This window comes from Rutilus rutilus, assembly GCF_951802725.1.
Source record: "Rutilus rutilus genome assembly, chromosome: 22".
NCBI classification, from domain to species: Eukaryota; Metazoa; Chordata; class Actinopteri; order Cypriniformes; family Leuciscidae; genus Rutilus; species Rutilus rutilus.
In genome coordinates this window covers 3,727,794-3,746,960 of record NC_140227.1, presented here as the reverse complement: position 1 = coordinate 3,746,960, position 19,167 = coordinate 3,727,794, and the positions used below count along the sequence as shown (strand labels likewise).

Genomic DNA, 19,167 nt, shown 5'->3' with positions numbered 1-19,167 from the left:
TAAATTAATTAATTCTCATGATCTATTTTAAGTACTAATGTAAAAATGTTTATGGTTATATTATTTCCATAGATCATTGGTGAGCGTCAGTGTTGCAGTGGACAACTGTGAGGATGATCACAGCCACATGCCCCAGACCTGTGATGCAGAAACACAATGGGAGGATCCATCTGTCTCTGACCACAACTACGCTTCAAAATCTCAACTCAACCTGAAGCCACCTACATCTGAAATGGGAACACAATGCGTTGAGCCAGTGCCATAGTACATAACTCTGCTGAGAAACGACCACCTTTGTCAGCTCTACACAGGGTCGACATCGGATGCATTCCGTTCAGTTGCCGACAGAGGCGGACAGAGTACACAGCTTCATTACTTGAGTAAAAGTACAGATACCCCTTGCTAAATTTTACTCAAGTACAAGTAAAAGTACTACAGTCAGATGTCTACTTAAGTAAAAGTACTGAAGTACTTGTTTTTAAAAGTTCTTGAGTATCAAGAGTACAAGAGTACATTTTCTAAATATTGCATTACTACTGCCACTGCTTACATTGGTAAACACAGCAAACACTTGAAGCGAAAACTATCATTAACTTGTTCAGAAAATTGAAATAGTCTGGCGAGGTGGGGCCACGGATTGGCACATTCCCGGGATGGACCTGCTGCGTCTTCATCCATTGTTTCGTCCATGGTTTCGTCTCTTATCTAAATCTGACCATGGAGTTGACTTTGGCGGAAAGCTGAAGGTGATTGCTGATAGGCTGTCCCAATCAGTGGCGCCTGCACAATCCAATCACGTTTGAGAGGGAAACAACAAATTGAGGGTTTCCGAGATTTTTCTTTTTTCTTTTCTTTTAGAAGTAACGGGTACTCACGGTTATGGATAGAAATGTAGCGGAGTAAAGAGTACAATATTTGCCTCTCAAATGTACTTGAGTAAAGTCATGAGTACTCCCCAAAAATGATACTCGAGTAAAGTACAGATCCCTCAAAATTGTACTTAAGTACTGTACTCAAGTAAATGTACTCCGTTACTGTCCGGCTCTGGTTGCCGAGTACCTTTTCCAATTCATACACCAACAGCTTTCAGCTACACACTTGGGATCAGCTCCTGATGACTCTGATGAAGCTGCGTCTTAATTTACTGCAGGGTGATCTTGCTGAAAGGTTTAGTATTTCTCAGTCCATTGTAAGCAAGGTGACATGTAGGGCTGCACAATATAGCAAAATATCGCAAATGTATATATCGCAATACGCATAACTTTTTTAGCTTTAATAAGAATCAGTATATATATTTAATTCATACAGTAAAAACTAAGCAGTGTTTTATTTTTACATTTGATTATTCAGTTTCTATTGTTAAATAGACCTAATGTAGGATAACCTGAACCCCGTGGTTTACACTGATGTTAAAATAACACTTCTTATGCTACAGTAAAACACTGCTGTTCACTTTCACAAGTTAGAGGGATGTTGTCTTGTCACAAAAAGAATGTGAAACACGTATGTAGGTTATATAATTTTAAATCTAATTTAAGTTAATTTTATATACTTTAAGCATTATTGTATTGCATATCGCATTGTTTAATGAGTTATCGCATTTTTCTTCAATATCGTGCACTTAATAACTTCAACCAGGCGATGAAGTAATGGCAGACAGAGGCTTCACCATTACCGATCTCCTCTATGAAAGGAAGGTGAAACTTGTCCTTCTTGTGAATCTTGTAAAACAGATTTTACCTGTTGTGAATAGTTATTTGTATAAACCTTTACAATGTGACCAGATTTTTACCTGTTATAAATAGTTATTTTTATAAACCTTTACAATGTTCCCAGACGTTACCTGTTATGAAGTTATTTTTATAAACCTTAACAGTGTGAGCAGATGTTACCTGTCAGTCATTTATTATTAAACCATATAATGTGACCTCTGTAGATTCCCCTTAAAACTTCCCCTTAAAGGAATTAAGTCTTCTAGTTAGAAGGAATAAGTCACGTCAAGTTTGCAAATAAATACCATCTTGGTTTATTACTTATGAAATTTAAATGGTGAAATGTATCTACATGAAGGTCAGTAGAAGGTGTCTCTAGCTTCCTGAAAACATCAAACACTTCTTACAACTGATTTTATACAATTTATTTAATCATTCATATTTAACCAATTACCTAATCTCCTATCCGTAACCCTAAATGTTCTCATTCCTTCTTATTTACAAATAACTTTTCATTGCTGCTCCATCAACTCCTCCTGACAGGACGAAGTAGTTAAATATGTCCCCATAGGTTACCTCTGGCCACGTTAACAATGACGATGAATGAGACGATGTGAGACCAACTGATCGTCGTACGAAGTTTTCTCCGTGCTCCCAATTTAAAACATTTACGGTATTAACGTTATTTGTCATTTTGCTAAAGTTTTGGCTAACTATAAACAATCTTCTAACTACTTAACTAGCTACCGGATGTGCCGTGCCAGTTTAGCGGAAGTCGGATGACAAAATGCGGAAGCGCGAAGTATTAAAAGTGGGCGGGGCGGAATAAGGTGAATAGTACCTTTTCTGTAAATTCAATCAATTAATAGTTTATATATACTCACCTAAAGGATTATTAGGAACACCTGTTCAATTTCTCATTAATGCAATTATCTAATCAAGCAATCACATTCAATGCATTTAGGGGTGTGGTCCTGGTCAAGACAATCTCCTGAACTCCAAACTGAATGTCAGAATGGGAAAGAAAGGTGATTTAAACTATTTTGAGCGTGGCATGGTTGTTGGTGCCAGACGGGCCGGTCTGAGTATTTCACAATCTGCTCAGTTACTGGGATTTTCACACACAACCATTTCTAGGGTTTACAAAGAATGGTGTGAAAAGGGAAAAACATCCATGACCATAAATTACGGAGTAACAAGCTCCTCAGAAGTACAAAAATTCCAGTGATCGCGCCGACGCCACACACACACGTTCTAGCACTGCTAATTTGACGTCGCAGCATGTTCATTATCAAAATAAAATAGTCAACCAAACATATAGAAAGTTAAAGGGATACTCCACTTTTTTTGGAAATAGGCTCATTTTACAACTCACCCAGAGTTAAACAGTTGAGTTTTACCGTTTTCTAATCCATTCAGCCGATCTCCGGGTTTTGCAGTACCACTTTTAGCATAGCTTAGCATAGATCATTAAATTGGACAGGACCATTAGCATCTCTCTCAAAAAAAATGACCAAAGAGTTTCGATATTTTTCCTATTTAAAACTTAGGGTTAGGGTTCTTCTGTAGTTACATCGTGTACTAAGACCGACGGAAAATGAAAAGTTGCGATTTTCTAGGCTGATATGGCTAGGAACTATACTCTCATTCCTGCGTAATAATCAAGAAACTTTGCTGCCGTACCATGAGTGCAGCAGGCGTAATGATATGACGCAGCCAGAAAAAGTGGTACCGCCAGACCCGGAGTGAATGGATTCGAAAACGGTAAAACTCAACTGTTTAACTCTGGGGGGAGTTGTAAAATGAGCCTATTTCCAAAAAAAGTGGAGTATCCCTTTAACCAAACTTAAATGTCCTCGTTTAGGAACGAGCCCCTCGGTTTGTCTTGGCTGGTCCTTCTCCTGCTCGGGTCACCCGGTTCTGTCTCCCCTTCACTCGCCATGTTATTCACGTTTTGGCCTGCATCCCCATGGTTGGAGTGTAAGATGCTGTCACCCAAATGATGAAAAAGTTGTGTCATAAACTATGTTTTTTGCGACACCACGATATAAACGATGGAGTATAATATGAAACAATAGACTTTTTATATCGTCCATACGATATATATCGTCATATAGCACAGCCCTAGTTAAACACGGCACTTAAATTCTGCATAATCTCAAGTCGAGAGTGTATTGTTTTTATAGCCTCAGACAGCACGCCTACAGACAGTCTGATGCATGCTGCACACAATAATGACAAGAGCTTACAAAATCATAATGAATGTCTGGGTCATTTTATTTTGATTACAGTAATATGATTTTTCTCATTTCTATCTATTCAAAATAGACTTTATCAGACCACTTGAAAACAAAGTAAGGCATCAGGTTGGTCCATTGGGAACTTCATAGGAAGAACCAGTTGCTTGTGTACAGTAAGTTTGTGAATCTTTGAAATTCTCTTGAATCGCTTTACTATAAAGCCAGGCTAAACTACATCACAGGTGACAGGTGGTCAGAGAGGTTGCATCAAAGAGGCTATTTTCTTATCGCCTCTTCCAGATCCAGCCTATGAATCACATTTCCATAATTCCCTCCATTACTTTAAGTTGTTTTTCAGCGAGGGAGGATTCTATTAAAAGCCTCAAGCCTTAGCAACCAGAGCCTGGACTATTCATCTAAACCAGAACTTCACCTCCCTAGCCTCTTGATGCATGGCATCCTTCATAACATTCGGCATGAGAAAAACAAGGGGGCTGTGTGTGTCTGTGCATGAGTGTTGGTCCGTGTGTGAGCGTCGCGAGTGGGAGGAGAAACGTTTGGCGCACAGAGAGTTAAATTCACTCTTATTACAGAGAACAGCCTTCAGAACTTCTCCAGCCCACACGACAAACCACAACACGTCTGACATTCTCTTGTCTTGTGTCAGAGTAACTCACGCATGCATCAAAACAATCTTGCTCTTCCAGGAACAGAAATGCCCAGCTCTGAAAAGTCCTACCAGTGTTTTCAGTGGTTGCGGACTGCATTGCAGTATCGGAGCCCAAAGTAAAAGAAGGTTGCTTAAATCGATTTCATTCAGTGCAAAACCTGCTTTGACACGTGTGGTTTTGCTCTAGTAAAAGTCACTGATTGCATTGATGTTGCCGTCAGTAGAGGATCTTGGCAACTTCAAACCCCACCATTGCAGTGGCTTTCCTTTAACACGCAATCTGGGGTCCAGCTTGACCCCGTACAAATCTCAAAGGTGAAGGTGCACAAAACAGTGATGAGCTGTTGATGACTCCAACACAGCAGCATTCAACACGTCTCCCTTGCTTTCATCTCCCCTTCCGTCTCAGTTTATCCCAGTCAGACACTTCAAGGTGGCTGGATTTAATCTGATAAACTTCACACAGATCGTCTCCACCATGCACTTTTTAAGCAGTTCCTTCAAGGACATTGACATTTTTAAGTTAAATGCAATGACCAATCAGATTTAAGCGTTTAAGTTAATCAGAATTCGCTCAATGGAGGAGTTTTTGTTTAGTGAGCTGCATATGTGCGAATCATTTCATTATAACTAACAAACTATAAACATGTCGTCAATAAGAGATTCATTGCATATTTTAAACAGCTTCATTGATTATAACGGGAGCTTTCGCAAGAGTGCAGCTTTGTGTACCTCATGTTACAATTGACGGCTTCTGTGATTATAATGGCTGCTCGCTTTCTGTATATAATCCTATATATTTTTCATGCTGCTACATTGCAAAGTTTCTGGATAGACAACCATATTTAAATACGTGATTGACAGTGATAACCATAGCAATGGACCGGAACAAAACAAGTCAAGTTAAATTATCTGTGCATTAAGTTTGTAAAATAATAGACCTGCCACTTTTTCTATGTCATTACTAACTTTTTAAATCAGTCACTCAATGACTTTATACATATACAGATTTTTAGAAATACATAAGTTCTTGTTTTATGATCTGTCCTGACAGTGATTATTTTTTATTTCATGAATAAGCAGAATAAGTTAATAATATTTTGGATATATTGTCAACGCTGGGCTCGCAGTTCCCTGTGTGTGTGGATGACCCTGTTCCTCTGCCACTACAGAAGACCATTTTTGATCCAGGAAAAACCCTGAAATACTTATATTTCTTCTTTGCGTTATATGAATAAACGGCATGAATACGGTTTTGAATAGCAGTCACTAAATTGCCACTAAATGTTTGTATAATGACATTTATTACATATATAACAAAATGATTTCTTTTTATTATGCAAATAAAACATTGCAAGAACAAAAATGTATTTGTCATTATACAAATACTAATCGGCAGAAATAATGATAATGCAACTCATAATATTTCCAAATTGGTAAATATAGCCTATAGTTTATCATATATATATATATAAACAACTGTATATAAAAACAGGAATAACTCACTTAATTAAACGACTCCATTATTTTTCCTCTTAAAACTCTGAACATGCAAAAGGAGAAATACTCTGAACACGAAGGAAATTCCCATGACACAAACAACAATTACATTAATCAAATTGTCCGTCACAAATCAAATCAAAGCTCTCAAACACATGGTAAAGCAGCAGACACATGCTTTTGAGACAGCGCAGACACAGACAGGAGTGCAACTCTGCTTCTTACCTACAGGACGCGCGGATGCCCATGAGAGACAGTGCTAATGAAGGCAACAGGGGCTTGCAGGCCAGAGACAGAGCCATGTACCAGAGGCAGAGGAGGGCCACCTCAGTGCACACTGATGCACAGCGAGGCTGAATGCTGAGGAGCGCTCTCTCTCTCTCTCTCTCTGCTGCCGTCAGCAACAAGAGCCCGCCCTTCTCTCTGTGCCATGTGCTCTGATTGGCTGGGGAAAGCCAGAACTGCATTGCAGGTAAAAACACTACCGCCTCCTCATTTCTCCTTCAAAACGCGGTGCGTTTTGCTGTCACTCCATCCCATCTGCTCTCTCTCTCTCTCACACTCTCTCTCTAATTACAGCAGGAAAAAAAATCCGCCGGTTCACAAGGCGGCGAGTCACTCTCTCGCTCATAAGATCCGTGTCTCAGCGGGTAGTCAGTCCAAACAAGCCTCTTTACAGCCTTATTAGTGATGGCAGGTAAGCAGCACTGAGTCATGGCAGGGTCTTTGTAAGAGGGCACTCAACACAATCAATTACTCTTATCTCTCGCCCCTCTGAGACACACACCACTACACGACTGAGCATTATTTAAAACGAGCCCCAATCTATCATCTGAATGGTTGCAACTTAAAGCACAGATAGTTTTCATTAGAGCTGCACAATTCTGGATAAACAACTAAACTGTACAATGAAATTGTCTAGAGGTTACAACAAAATGATAATTGCTGCAGTCAATGTAAAAACTATTTAGTTCATTTTAATTTATTTAAAAAAATCGGTTTAATGAATCCTTCGTTTTTGAACAAATCTCTTGAATGGACTAATTCAATGGCAAATAAACTTTTTAACAGTATCTTGTCGCCATCTACTGATGTAACAATGCAATCGATGCAATCTTTATTTGAAGCGTAGGGTTACACAGACATCAGTGTTTATTTCCAAACTATTAACTTTTATCCCAGTCCTAAAACAGAAGTAACACAGATATAATGATACCGTGTGGTTGAGAAGCTGCTTCATACCTATAACATGACAACGTCTCTCTCCGGCTCAGCAGCATCGCGACCACAGATGTTAATGTTCGCTGTGATCTTAGCTACTTGTCCAAAAGTTTAATAGACATAGACGAATCAATGACATTCAGGAATATGATCACGTGGGTCTTTGATTTGAGATCACAATTTAACAACAAATCATGTAAGGAAAAATGATTGAACTTGGATTGTAAAAGCCAATCAGACTGTTTTCCAAAAAAGGTGAAATAGCTTCTGCTGCACAAGAAAATCTGCTCTCCACTTCTGCAAATCTGCTCTCCACTTCTGCAAATCTGCCCTCGAAAACAATTCCACTGCCAAATGAGATCATTTAGATAAATATATTTAAAAACTGCTCATAAGAGTCACTTGGTCAAGAATAGTTTGGAGGACACTGGTTAAAGACTATTGTGTTACACAAGACCAGCAAAAATGTATTCACACTCGAAATACACTCGTATTGTTTTGAATGGGGAAAAGTGCAACGCTCAATATGGCACCATCTAAATAAGAGCCAATTGCTGATTGGTAAAGTCATTGCGTCGACGCGGCTGCCGTTAAAAGCTCCGGAATCTAAAGAGAATTAAACTAAAGAGTTTAGAAACACAATTTATGAGAGTTTTGGTCAAATTTCATTGGTGATTTCAAATATGAAATTTTATTGTAAGCTTGGCGAACAGTTTTGTAGATTTTGATGTTTCCCCAATCAAAAAGACAGGAGCTGCACTTGGATGCCTGAGAGGCGCTTCAAAGATGGCCGCCGAGTGAAATGACTGGCCTTAAAGGAGAACTCCGGTCAATTTTAACATTGAGCTCATTTTTTTGTAAATTTGGAGTGCTGTCAATACAGAGAACAATGACAAAAATCGGTGTTGCCTACACCGTTTTATCCTCTTTTTAAAATTTTGTCGAGTTCACACGCATAGGTTTAGTTACCTATGATCACACGCGTGAACTCGACAATCGATTACTATGGACTTCGACCGAAAACAGGAAGAAAATACAGGTATGTGCGCTGGCTGAAATAACATAATTTTTATTCATATCTTTCACATCTACTGCAGTCAGATTCACCCGCGTTCACTCTGAAGGAATCACTCACATTGTCTGTGCACTTGTAATGACACATCAAGGATGTTAAGTGGCTAAAAGCAGGTTTAAAACTTGCCCCATTGAAGTCAACAGGGTGCAAATTTTAAAAAGAGGATAACTCGGTGTAGGCAACACCGATTTTTGTCGTTGTTCTCTGTATTGACAGCACTCCAAATGTACAAAAAAATGAGCTCAATGTTAAAATTGACCGGAGTTCTCCTTTAACCCTTTAGAACCTGAAGCTAAAATAGGTGTTTTTCACATAATTTGATTTTTTGACTGTAAAATTCTAAAACAATGTGCTATCTTCATGTGCAAGGTGTCATCTTTTTCAGAAAAAGATAAGCTTTCAACAAATTACAGTTATTGACCATTATTGTGTGTGGTGAGTTTGTAAATAGAATTTTTAGATTTCATTTTTAGAAAAATGTAAATTTACACATTTTTATTTAGAAAAAAAACTGAAAAAATCATGAACGAAAGAAACTAACACTTTAAAGTTGAAAAATGAACTATAATACATATATACAAGTCTTTTTTGTGACATTGGGCTGCACAGTTTTCATTTAGGACGCTTTTTGTCATACACGCACACATACAAATGCACGCATTCATAGGCACGCACACATACACATGCACGCGCTACATGCTTAGATACGTGAAAGAGTAACGGCCATCCGCCTCCCAAATTTCATTAAAAATCATCCCAATCCCCTCTTCTGCTGTCTAACACTTCTTTCGCCATGTATTTGTTTGTTTCTTTTATTATTTTATGCAATCCAAAACACTCTAACCTGCCGCGCGTCGTATCTCTCTGTTCAAATCCTTCCATCCCGCGCTGCTGTCATTTGCAGACGGAGAGCATGACATTACCGTAATAAGCCGTATATTGGCGAAAAGCGCATGATGTCTACTTTCAGGAACTATTTGAATTATTTTGATAGTGCAAACAGTTGAAGAGTTACAGTGACATGAATACAGCTTGGTTTGCTGTGTCGTCGACGACACATCCTGTTTTAAAGGGTTAAAGGGACTTTGCACTGGTCGCACTGTATTTTCTGATCCATTAAAAGAAAGTGTAATTTGTTAAAGAATCAGTTCAACCACACTGTATATTCATGTTTTGGATTGACTTAAATCAAATAAAAAAAGCTCACATGAGCCATTTGTTCATAAATCATTTGGGCTACATTGGTTCCACTGTATGTTTTTGATTCAGTCAAAAATAACTGGTTCATATGAATAATTTGCTCAGGAACTGGTTGAACTACACTGGTTCCACTATTTGTTTTCAATTCAGTAAAATGAATCTTAGAAACGGATTCCAAAATAACAATTTGGCCTGGCTAGATGCAAAACCCAATGCGGACAAGCATTTAACGATTATTATATTTAGTAATATTCACTTCTGTTGAGATCAGACTGAGAATGAACTATCAGACGAGAGCAGTCAGAAGAGTCACAGCGGCCAACTGAACAGAACATAATACACTCATCAAGTGCTTTTCTAATAGATGGAGAGACAATGGAGGATGCTGGTGTGAACAAATACAATGTAGAAAGACCTGAATTACAAAATCACCCTAGACCCTGAGCTGTTCATTAAAATCTAGAGATGTCATATGCAAATGCACAAACAAAAAGCTAAAAAATGTGCAGCATGCAGAAAAGTACAGATGCCCTTGGTCCTACAGTAGGACTCTTCATTAGCTAAAATAATGCTCTACTAGTTTCTTAGCAACCACAAAACCTTTGGCAATTGAAGGTAGGGTCTCTGAGACTGACAGGGCTATAAAACACTTTGCCACAAGCCTTGCATAATTTTTCATTATGCAATTAACAAGCCTTTTATGGTGTTGATACATTTATATAAGGGTTTGTGTGTGTGTTGGTACTTCAATTCACTTCACTGCTTTGGATTCTTGACATTTTCATTCCTTTTACAGCCCTGAATAAATTACACAATTTGCGAATGCACAATCAACACATTTATGTATCAAAAAATTATTTGCATGTTGGTCACACTGAGCATTGCAATGGTGGGCGACATTATGACCTCATTCCCCTATCATTTACTGTCTCTATTCATTCCTGCACTACAGCGATTAACAAAAACTGCCAAAACATTTATTGTTTATAAAGGAACTTAAGAGTTTTCTGTCAAGTGCTATAGTTCAATGTCCTATTGGAAATTAAATCTTGTCCATAAATGCAAATCAATTGGTTAGCTTAAAGAGGCTCTCCTCAGGGATTTGCCTGTATTTGGGCTCTATTCATACTATCGTCATATACACACAGAAACTCATCAACCTGTCAAAATAAAGGTTCGGTTTAACTTGTACCAATTCTACAAATAAATAAAACCTCTCCAGTTAACTGGCAGAGCATTCATTTCATTAGTTTTTTAAATAAGAGACGATCTAGCGCTGAAATGTGTTTTTGAAATCAAGTGATCAAAGTGCTCGTTGCCGCTGCGATCAGTGGCGCGGATACAGTGTTTTCTTCAGTGTATTCAGCGCGCTTCAATCCGTTGCGGATACTCTCTATTCGTTCTGGTGAAATCACAAAACATAATGCACACAAACGTGTCCCTGCTTGATATACAACCACTGATGAACATAATCGGTTTTGATAAAAAAAATAAAAAATAATAATATTAATATTATATATATATATATATATATATATATATATATATATATACATATACATATACATATACATATACACATACACATACACATACACACGAGTGCGGATTAGAACCCAGCACCTCTGACACGCTTGGCGAAAGTTCTACCACTGGACCATTAAAATACACGTTGGTCAAATAGGCGGATCTATGTATTTATGCACACGAAAATTCTCGCCACTGACAACATATATTAGGCTACATCTCATTAAACCACAAATTAAACCCCACGTAGCCTACTATTTAAATCGATTGCTGGACATCGTAATGTTATTGTACATATATCTGATTTAGCATTGTATTAGCAACCCCCACCCCACCTGTCCCACCCACTTTTTAAAACAAAGTTACGCCACTGGATATGACCCACAAATGTGTAAGCAGGTAAAAAAAGGGTTGGCGTTTTCCCCCTCTTTCCCCTCTCGTGTTTAAATCGCTTATGGTGGGCGTCCACTGGCGTGGAGCGAGCAGAGCAGAAATGAAAGAAGCAGAGTGTTTTGTTTTCCGTTCATCTCCGAGCCAGTGAACATGCACCGTTATACGTAGGCGATACGTCCGTGATAATTAATGCGATATGGCTCAGCTTGTCAGTTAACTACGGCTCTGTGTTGTAAATGCCGCTCCATCTGAAAGCAGGTGATGGCGATTTACTACTAATCAAGGAACCGGCTTTACTGACGAGACGCGCCTAACAATGTCATGCGATATATTGCCCAGCCCTACCCACAACTCTAGTTAAAACAAGTACAAAGACATTTTATGCACTCATAACTTCTGGAGAGATGGTGCGCAGACAATGGTGGGCAAAGTACAAGTGTGCACGAATAGTTGTATTTCAAATAATTATTACAGATCGAATATACCATTCAATTATTATATTTCTTTTTATGGCCGTAAATGTAGCAAATCCATGATAAATCATAAGCACGCAAACTAAAACTCACAGTTATAACTAATTGTATTGGGTGGCGCTGTGGAGCTTGTTAAAAAGTTGATTGTATTTGATCACAGAATGTCGTTGTCTGCCTCGAGGCGCAGCAAAGTTTAGGATTACTTTGATTATCTTACTAAATTATCTTACAAAATGGAATTACTTTTGATCAAATGAATCAATATGTCGTGTGCAAACATTGTTATCATAATTTCACCATCACCACAACGAGAAATCACATGAAATCCAAACACAGAACCATTGTAATTGACCAGTCCACTGAGGAAAGACAGCTGTCGATCATTCACGACTAAAGGTAAGCACAGCTTTACAGACATTTGTTTAATGTTATCAACTAAAAGAAAACCTCAAGATATAATGTAAACTTGTTAAGTATGTTGCCTAAACATAAGCTTGTAAAAGGTAACAAAAACTCCAAATGATTTTCGTTAAGCTATATGAGTCCCAACCAGATGCTTTATTATGTTCCACTACAAAACAGGTAGCTCAGCATTTACAGTTAATTAACCAATGAATGCCAGTTATACTTAAGTCTGTTGTTTTGGAGTCTCCTGCAACAGGTTTACATGCATCAAAAGGTCAAAAAACTGTTTAATTTCCTCATAATATACATTTGCACATCACCACATTTTCAATGATTCTCAAACGACTCGTCAGATGAATCAATCTCTCTAAATCCCGCCTTTCCGCAAGCTACTCTGCTCTGATTGGCCAGACAGCTCAGTCTGTTGTGATTGGTTTACCGCGGCGCATACGAAAACAATAATGCCCATTGCCATAACAACGTCAGCTGTCCTGAGGCATCCTACAGCGTAAACTAAAGACAGTAACAAACTATGACGTCGATTTTACCATATCAATGCGAGCGCGAGTCCGATGATGAAACATTGGAAGAACTAGTTATTGAACCTGAACCTCCATCGCAAGGACGACTCGAGCAGGACTCAGTGTTTCTCAGTGATACACTACTCAGTTTGAGGTACATTATGAGATGTTGTACTGCTGTGATATCGTGGTAAAGATTAACTTTAACCACTGATTCTTCACATGCTCGTCCTTGGGCAGTGAAAAACAACCGTTTGAGGTTCAAGTTTTCCCGGGTGTCTGCGCGCACAGCATAAGTGGGCGGGCAATATGCTAATGTTTCGTCTTGACGTCACAACGAAACGGCTTATGACTCGTTTGAAAAACAATTTCATTTCATTGACTCACAGTCGACTCTTACTTTCGAAAAACAATAACTTTATATACGGTGCACTTTCAGATTTAAAACTTTGCAGGATGTTTTCATTCACTTAGAGCTATGCTATGTTACACACTACATGAAAGGCCATTTGCAAAAATCCATAACAGGGGCCCTTTAACATTATCTTTGGGTAAATACATGCATTATAATGCAGTATAACACTTTACACTACAATGCAAAACTGCATACTGTCTGTACTGCATCTATGCCACTCTGCAGTGTGCTAAACAAGTAACCAAGCATTTATTTTTTCAGTCAAGCTTTATTAGACAATGAGAGGGTGTCATTAAAACTGATGAATTAGCTTGCGGTCTGAGAGTTGCAGTTAACTGATCATCATTGGGCATGCTAGATTTAACCTGCTGTGTTATGCAATCTGTACTAACCAGAGAGAGAGAGAGAGAGAGAGAGAGAGAGAGAGAGAGAGAGAGAGAGAGAGAGAGAGAGAGAGAGAGAGAGAGAGAGAGAGAGAGAGAGAGAGAGAGAGAGAGAGAGAGAGAGAGAGAGAGAGAGAGAGAGAGAGAGAGAGAGAGAGGTTATCATAGGACATGATGACAGCACATCAGTCTCTGCTGATTCAGTGAGTGTGTGTGTTTTACATTAGCACATGCATTTCATAACTCTAACACTGTTTCCTAACCAGCTGCAACAGCGACACTACACACAGACGGACACTTGGTTTCCATTTCTATGGTTTTGTGCCAAATAACCCAACCCCAACTGGAAACTCTGCTCCTTGTGCATATTTCCCATGCAAAAGTTACAGACATGATACTAAGCTGTAACAGAAGTAGAACAAAATATCGATAGAGCGATATATCATTGTCCTTCTCCATGCGATACGAGAATCAATACGCTGGCGCCAAGTATCGATATTTTAATTAATAAAATAAGGCGCTCTAAATAGATTTCCCTGTTTGCAGCATCGCTACTTCATCGCTCCTCGAGCAACACATGAATGAGGGAAACATGAACATAAGTTAACTAGCCTAAGAAAAAGAGGTTTTTAATGGGATGGCGGACAGGCAGTGTGAGTAAAATAATAGATGCCCCAGCCATGTTTAAGTTCAAAGTCTGGACACACTTTCAGCTTTTATACCATTGATGGGACAAACATGTTGTAAATAGACATCTTTGGCACTCTTCACAGAGCACTTACACAGATACACACGGGAGTGTTTCAAAGCAGGCGTCTATCAGCGGATCCAGTAAGCACTTTTTATTTTACTATATGTCTTTACATAAATATTTTTTTCTACTTAAAAACTATCATTTCATTATTTTACTAACCCAATTAATTACTCATCCGGGCTTTCCAATAGGTTGCACGTAAGGGGGGGAAAAAAGTAGCACGATTCTTTCTACCAGTCGGGCTACAGCAGAGAGGCTCTATACAGCTTTGCAAGAATCGCCGATGGGCCACAGAAGAATTCCGTGAAATGAACACACGGCCCCTTAACACGGTTGGGTTTAGGAAAAGAAGAACGGGACGGTTGGGTTTAGGAAAAGAACAACGGAATGGTTGGGTTTAGGAAAAGAACAACGGGATGGTTGGGTTTAGGAAAAGAACAACTGGACGGTTGGGTTTAGGAAAAGAACAACGGGACGGTTGGGTTTAGGAAAAGAACAACGGAATGGTTGGGTTTGGAAAAAGAACAACTGGACGGTTGGGTTTAGGAAAAGAAGAACGGAATGGTTGGGTTTGGAAAAAGAACAACGGGACGGTTGGGTTTAGGAAAAGAACAACTGGACGGTTGGGTTTAGGAAAAGAACAACGGAATGGTTGGGTTTGGAAAAAGAACAACGGGACGGTTGGGTTTAGGAAAAGAACAACTGGACGGTTGGGTTTAGGAAAAGAACAACTGGACGGTTGGGTTTAGGAAAAGAACAACGGAATGGTTGGGTTTGGAAAAAGAACAACGGGACGGTTGGGTTTAGGAAAAGAACAACTGGACAGTTGGGTTTAGGAAAAGAACAACGGAATGGTTGGGTTTAGGAAAAGAACAACGGGACGGTTGGGTTTAGGAAAAGAACAACTGGACGGTTGGGTTTAGGAAAAGAACAACGGGACGGTTGGGTTTAGGAAAAGAACAACTGGACGGTTGGGTTTAGGAAAAGAACAACTGGACGGTTGGGTTTAGGAAAAGAACAACTGGACGGTTGGGTTTAGGAAAAGAACAACGGAATGGTTGAGTTTGGAAAAAGAACAACTGGACGGTTGGGTTTAGGAAAAGAAGAACGGGACGGTTGGGTTTAGGAAAAGAACAACGGAATGGTTGGGTTTAGGAAAAGAACAACGGGACGGTTGGGTTTAGGAAAAGAACAACTGGACGGTTGGGTTTAGGAAAAGAACAACTGGACGGTTGGGTTTAGGAAAAGAAGAACGGGACGGTTGAGTTTGGAAAAAGAACAACTGGACGGTTGGGTTTAGGAAAAGAAGAACGGGACGGTTGGGTTTGGAAAAAGAGCAACTAGACGGTTGGGTTTAGGAAAAGAAGAACGGGACGGTTGGGTTTCGGTTGGATCCCCTGTCTCCTGGGTGAAAGTCCTGTGTTGTTTGACCCATCCACCTAGCCTGGGTTTCCCCATGCTGCCTTGCGAGCAGCGCGATTTTATTCACGCTGCTAGGCAGCCTGGATTCCATGGACCAGATTTCCGCCTCAGCGTGGGGACCAATCACAGAACGGGGAGGGAGCAGTAAGACGATGACGACGTCTATGCGACACACCGAAGCAGTTTGTTTATATCTAGGCTGCGTTCCAGTCCAAAATTGTCATGCCCTTCACTTGCTAACTTCCCGCCGTCTCGTTCACTCGGATGTACGCCATTGCGAGTGCCCACTACTGGCGGAAACTGCAATGGGCTGAATTGGAACGTCCTAAGCCCTTGATCACTTGGAATAGTCTGTGTAGTTGATTTATTATTTACATTTGTTTTCCCTTTAAGAATTTGTTTAATGCAGCATCCAAATGTATATATGGTGTTTGGATTGTTTTCAATAAAAACAATTTTTGAATTAATATATCATTGAGTTGTTTGTTGTGGTGGTGATTAGATGAGATCTGTGGTGACGTCACAATCGTACTGCATTGTGGGACATATAGGTGCCTGAAGTGTACATATGAAGTAACTCGCTCCCTCGGTCAAAATCGAGTCCATCTTAACTTCCCTCGTCCACTTCACGAAGTGGAACGCACTTCAAAATGGCGGCGGGGATTCCCCCGAGGGGAAGTGCTTAGGGAAGTTCGCTAAAAGTGGACTGGAACGCAGCACCATACATACCTTCTACCCTCATTGTTTGTCTTGCACAAACGGCAATAGTTGCTGAACGCCATCGTGTACACATAAATCTCTGACCCATCGTCTTCTTCCTCGTCGAATTTCTGTCGCTCTACATACGTCATCTGGTATAATTGAAACGATTGGCTATGAGCTACGTACAGGTGCATTTGACAGACATTCGTAGCACCCAATAAACGGCTCTGGGCATTCGTAAACCACGCCTCAAATATGAGAAAATGAACATGTGGTTCCCAGACCACGTCTCAATGAGACTAGGTCTGACGTTAGCCAGGCTCCCATCCACCACCACAACCAACCGGATTTTAGGCCTTTCATAATACTCGCTCTTAATGCTACGGAATCGTGCTGACCATCACGAAAAAACAACAACAGATAAACGAGTCCGTGTACACGAATCAATAGATTAAATTATGTGACGACTTCACAAACTGCCGTGAGACTGGGCTGGTCTGACAGGGTGGGGGGCGTGGCATCACGATCGTGATGTCGGCACAACCCTAAACTCCACCATTTCCTGAAAACTAGCTAGACTGCAAATTGAGCATGAAAGAAGCGAACGTTTTACAATAAAAATGTTACAGTGACAGTAATATGTTAATTTGTGTTAGGAGTGCACATCAATCATGCTGAATCAAACTGGTATTTATTCACCCTTTCACATAAAAAGAGATCACATCCCTATTCAGTTGCACCTGCTTCCATTTATTTGTGGTCAAAATAATGCACAAAACAAACTCCATTACGGCTTTTAAGTCCAAAGGCTTACACAATTAGAAAAATATTGATAAAATATTGATAAAATATCATACATTTCTTTAGAAACAGTGAGTATTTATACATTTTCTGAGCAAGTTTGAGTGATCTCTCCTGTCAAGTCACCTTTATTTATATAAATAGCGCTTTTTACAATACAAATTGTTTCAAAGCAGCTTTACAGTGATAACAGGAAAGTAATGCAACAAAGTTTGTTTCTGCTGTACAGCAGATCTAGAAGAAGATAGCATCATAGTCCAAATTAAGTAAGTTCAGTGATGGTTCACTTTTGTTGTAAAAAAGTTATTAATTTAGTTCATTTGTGCACAGCCGCTCTGGAGAAACAGTGATGTCATTGTCCAGCTCAGTTCAGGTCTCATTTAATGGTGTCAATGTAGGCAGATCAATAATACTGTTGAATATTAAGTGTCTCACTATACTGTTATCCTCTCAGCCAGAGCAACAGAGGAAGCTCACGAGAAGAAAACAGGAGTTATGAGTTATACAGGTTAACCAGAGTTTGTTTTTTTATGACATGCGGATGCATTAGTCTGGTATCAACAAAGGCACAGGGAGGGAAGAGTCAGATAAAACATGAAACCAAATAAATACACCATTTTAATCATATATGATTTGTCTATGTTCTTTAAGCAGTATCTGGTATTTTCCATAAACATGTATGTATTTATTATCGCAATGGTTAGCATAAGTAGCCTTTAGCATCGCATATAAATATATTTCTTCCTCCTGATGCCTGAAAGTGAGTTTTGAGCTGAAAATTGTTTAAAATGTTTTAATGGTTGAACTTAGCTGGTAGCCTGATATAATAACATGGGAAATGAGCAGCAGTGTTGACCGTCTCCTGACTCAGGTAAACTTCGCCTATGTTTATGACCACTTTTCAAACCCCAGTTTGTGGGGTGTTACTAAGTTATCATGTTATTAGCAACCACTTGCTTAACCAACACAAAATAGGTGTTGTTTTAAAGCTTAGGGCCCTTTCACACCTACCTTGTTTGGTCCGGATTTTCAGATTTTTCAGTTTGATCCGAATCAAAATGACAGGTGTGAAACCTCCCCTGGACCACGGTCCGGACCAAACAGGAAATGATCCGACAAAAAGAGGTAGTCTCGGTCCGGATCAAAATGAACAACGGTTTGGTTTGTTTCTAGTGTGAAAGCATTTTCTGTATGGTTCGGACTTTCAGACCATTTACAGGAAGTTCCGGTGGTTCCCGCGTAGCCTAAACAACTGAAGAAGAATATTTATGTGCAGATCTGTCAGTCCTGCCCACAGCGTTTCTTCCAGCTGCTTCACACGCACACACACACTTGTCCTGCTGGCGACGATAAAATGTTTGCACAACGAGGACGTTCATTTGGCGAATTTGAACAAGCCTCGAGTATAGTTGGTGCTGCAGGGAGTAATGCTGTAATAATAACAGTATAGTGGCAACGATATGCGTCTGTTCATTCATTCTTGTCTAAGTTACCCACCGAGTTGACAACACGCTGACGTCAGACGCACGTCCGTTTACAAACCAATCAATGTCAAGATGCAGCCCATATAGATGATGACGACAGGACGCAAGTACGTCATGTAAAGTTCTTTAGTGCGCTCGCATAATTGCAATGTGAAACCAATCCAAAACTAACCGAATGTATACAATGTATCAAAACATGACCTTTGGTTTGGACCTTGGTGCGGACTTTCAAGGTGTGAAAACGCCCTTAGAAGCTTGGCTTTACCGTG

The 19,167-nt window shown here is 39.6% G+C and overlaps 1 protein-coding gene across 3 annotated transcripts in view; it reads right to left on the bottom strand.

Annotated features, from left to right (window-relative positions):
* Positions 1–19,167, bottom strand: part of srpk1b (SRSF protein kinase 1b) — a 51,064-nt gene that overhangs the window by 23,766 nt on the left and 8,131 nt on the right. The window contains exon 1 of one of the 3 annotated variants that reach the window (XM_084394834.1): positions 6,348–6,465. The exons of the other annotated variants lie outside the window; for them this stretch is intronic. Within the exon in view, the coding sequence (XP_084250960.1) occupies positions 6,348–6,424 (77 nt within the window). The 5' untranslated portion in view covers positions 6,425–6,465. Of the gene's footprint in view, positions 1–6,347; positions 6,466–19,167 lie in introns of those variants that run through there. 3 annotated transcript variants of the gene reach the window in all.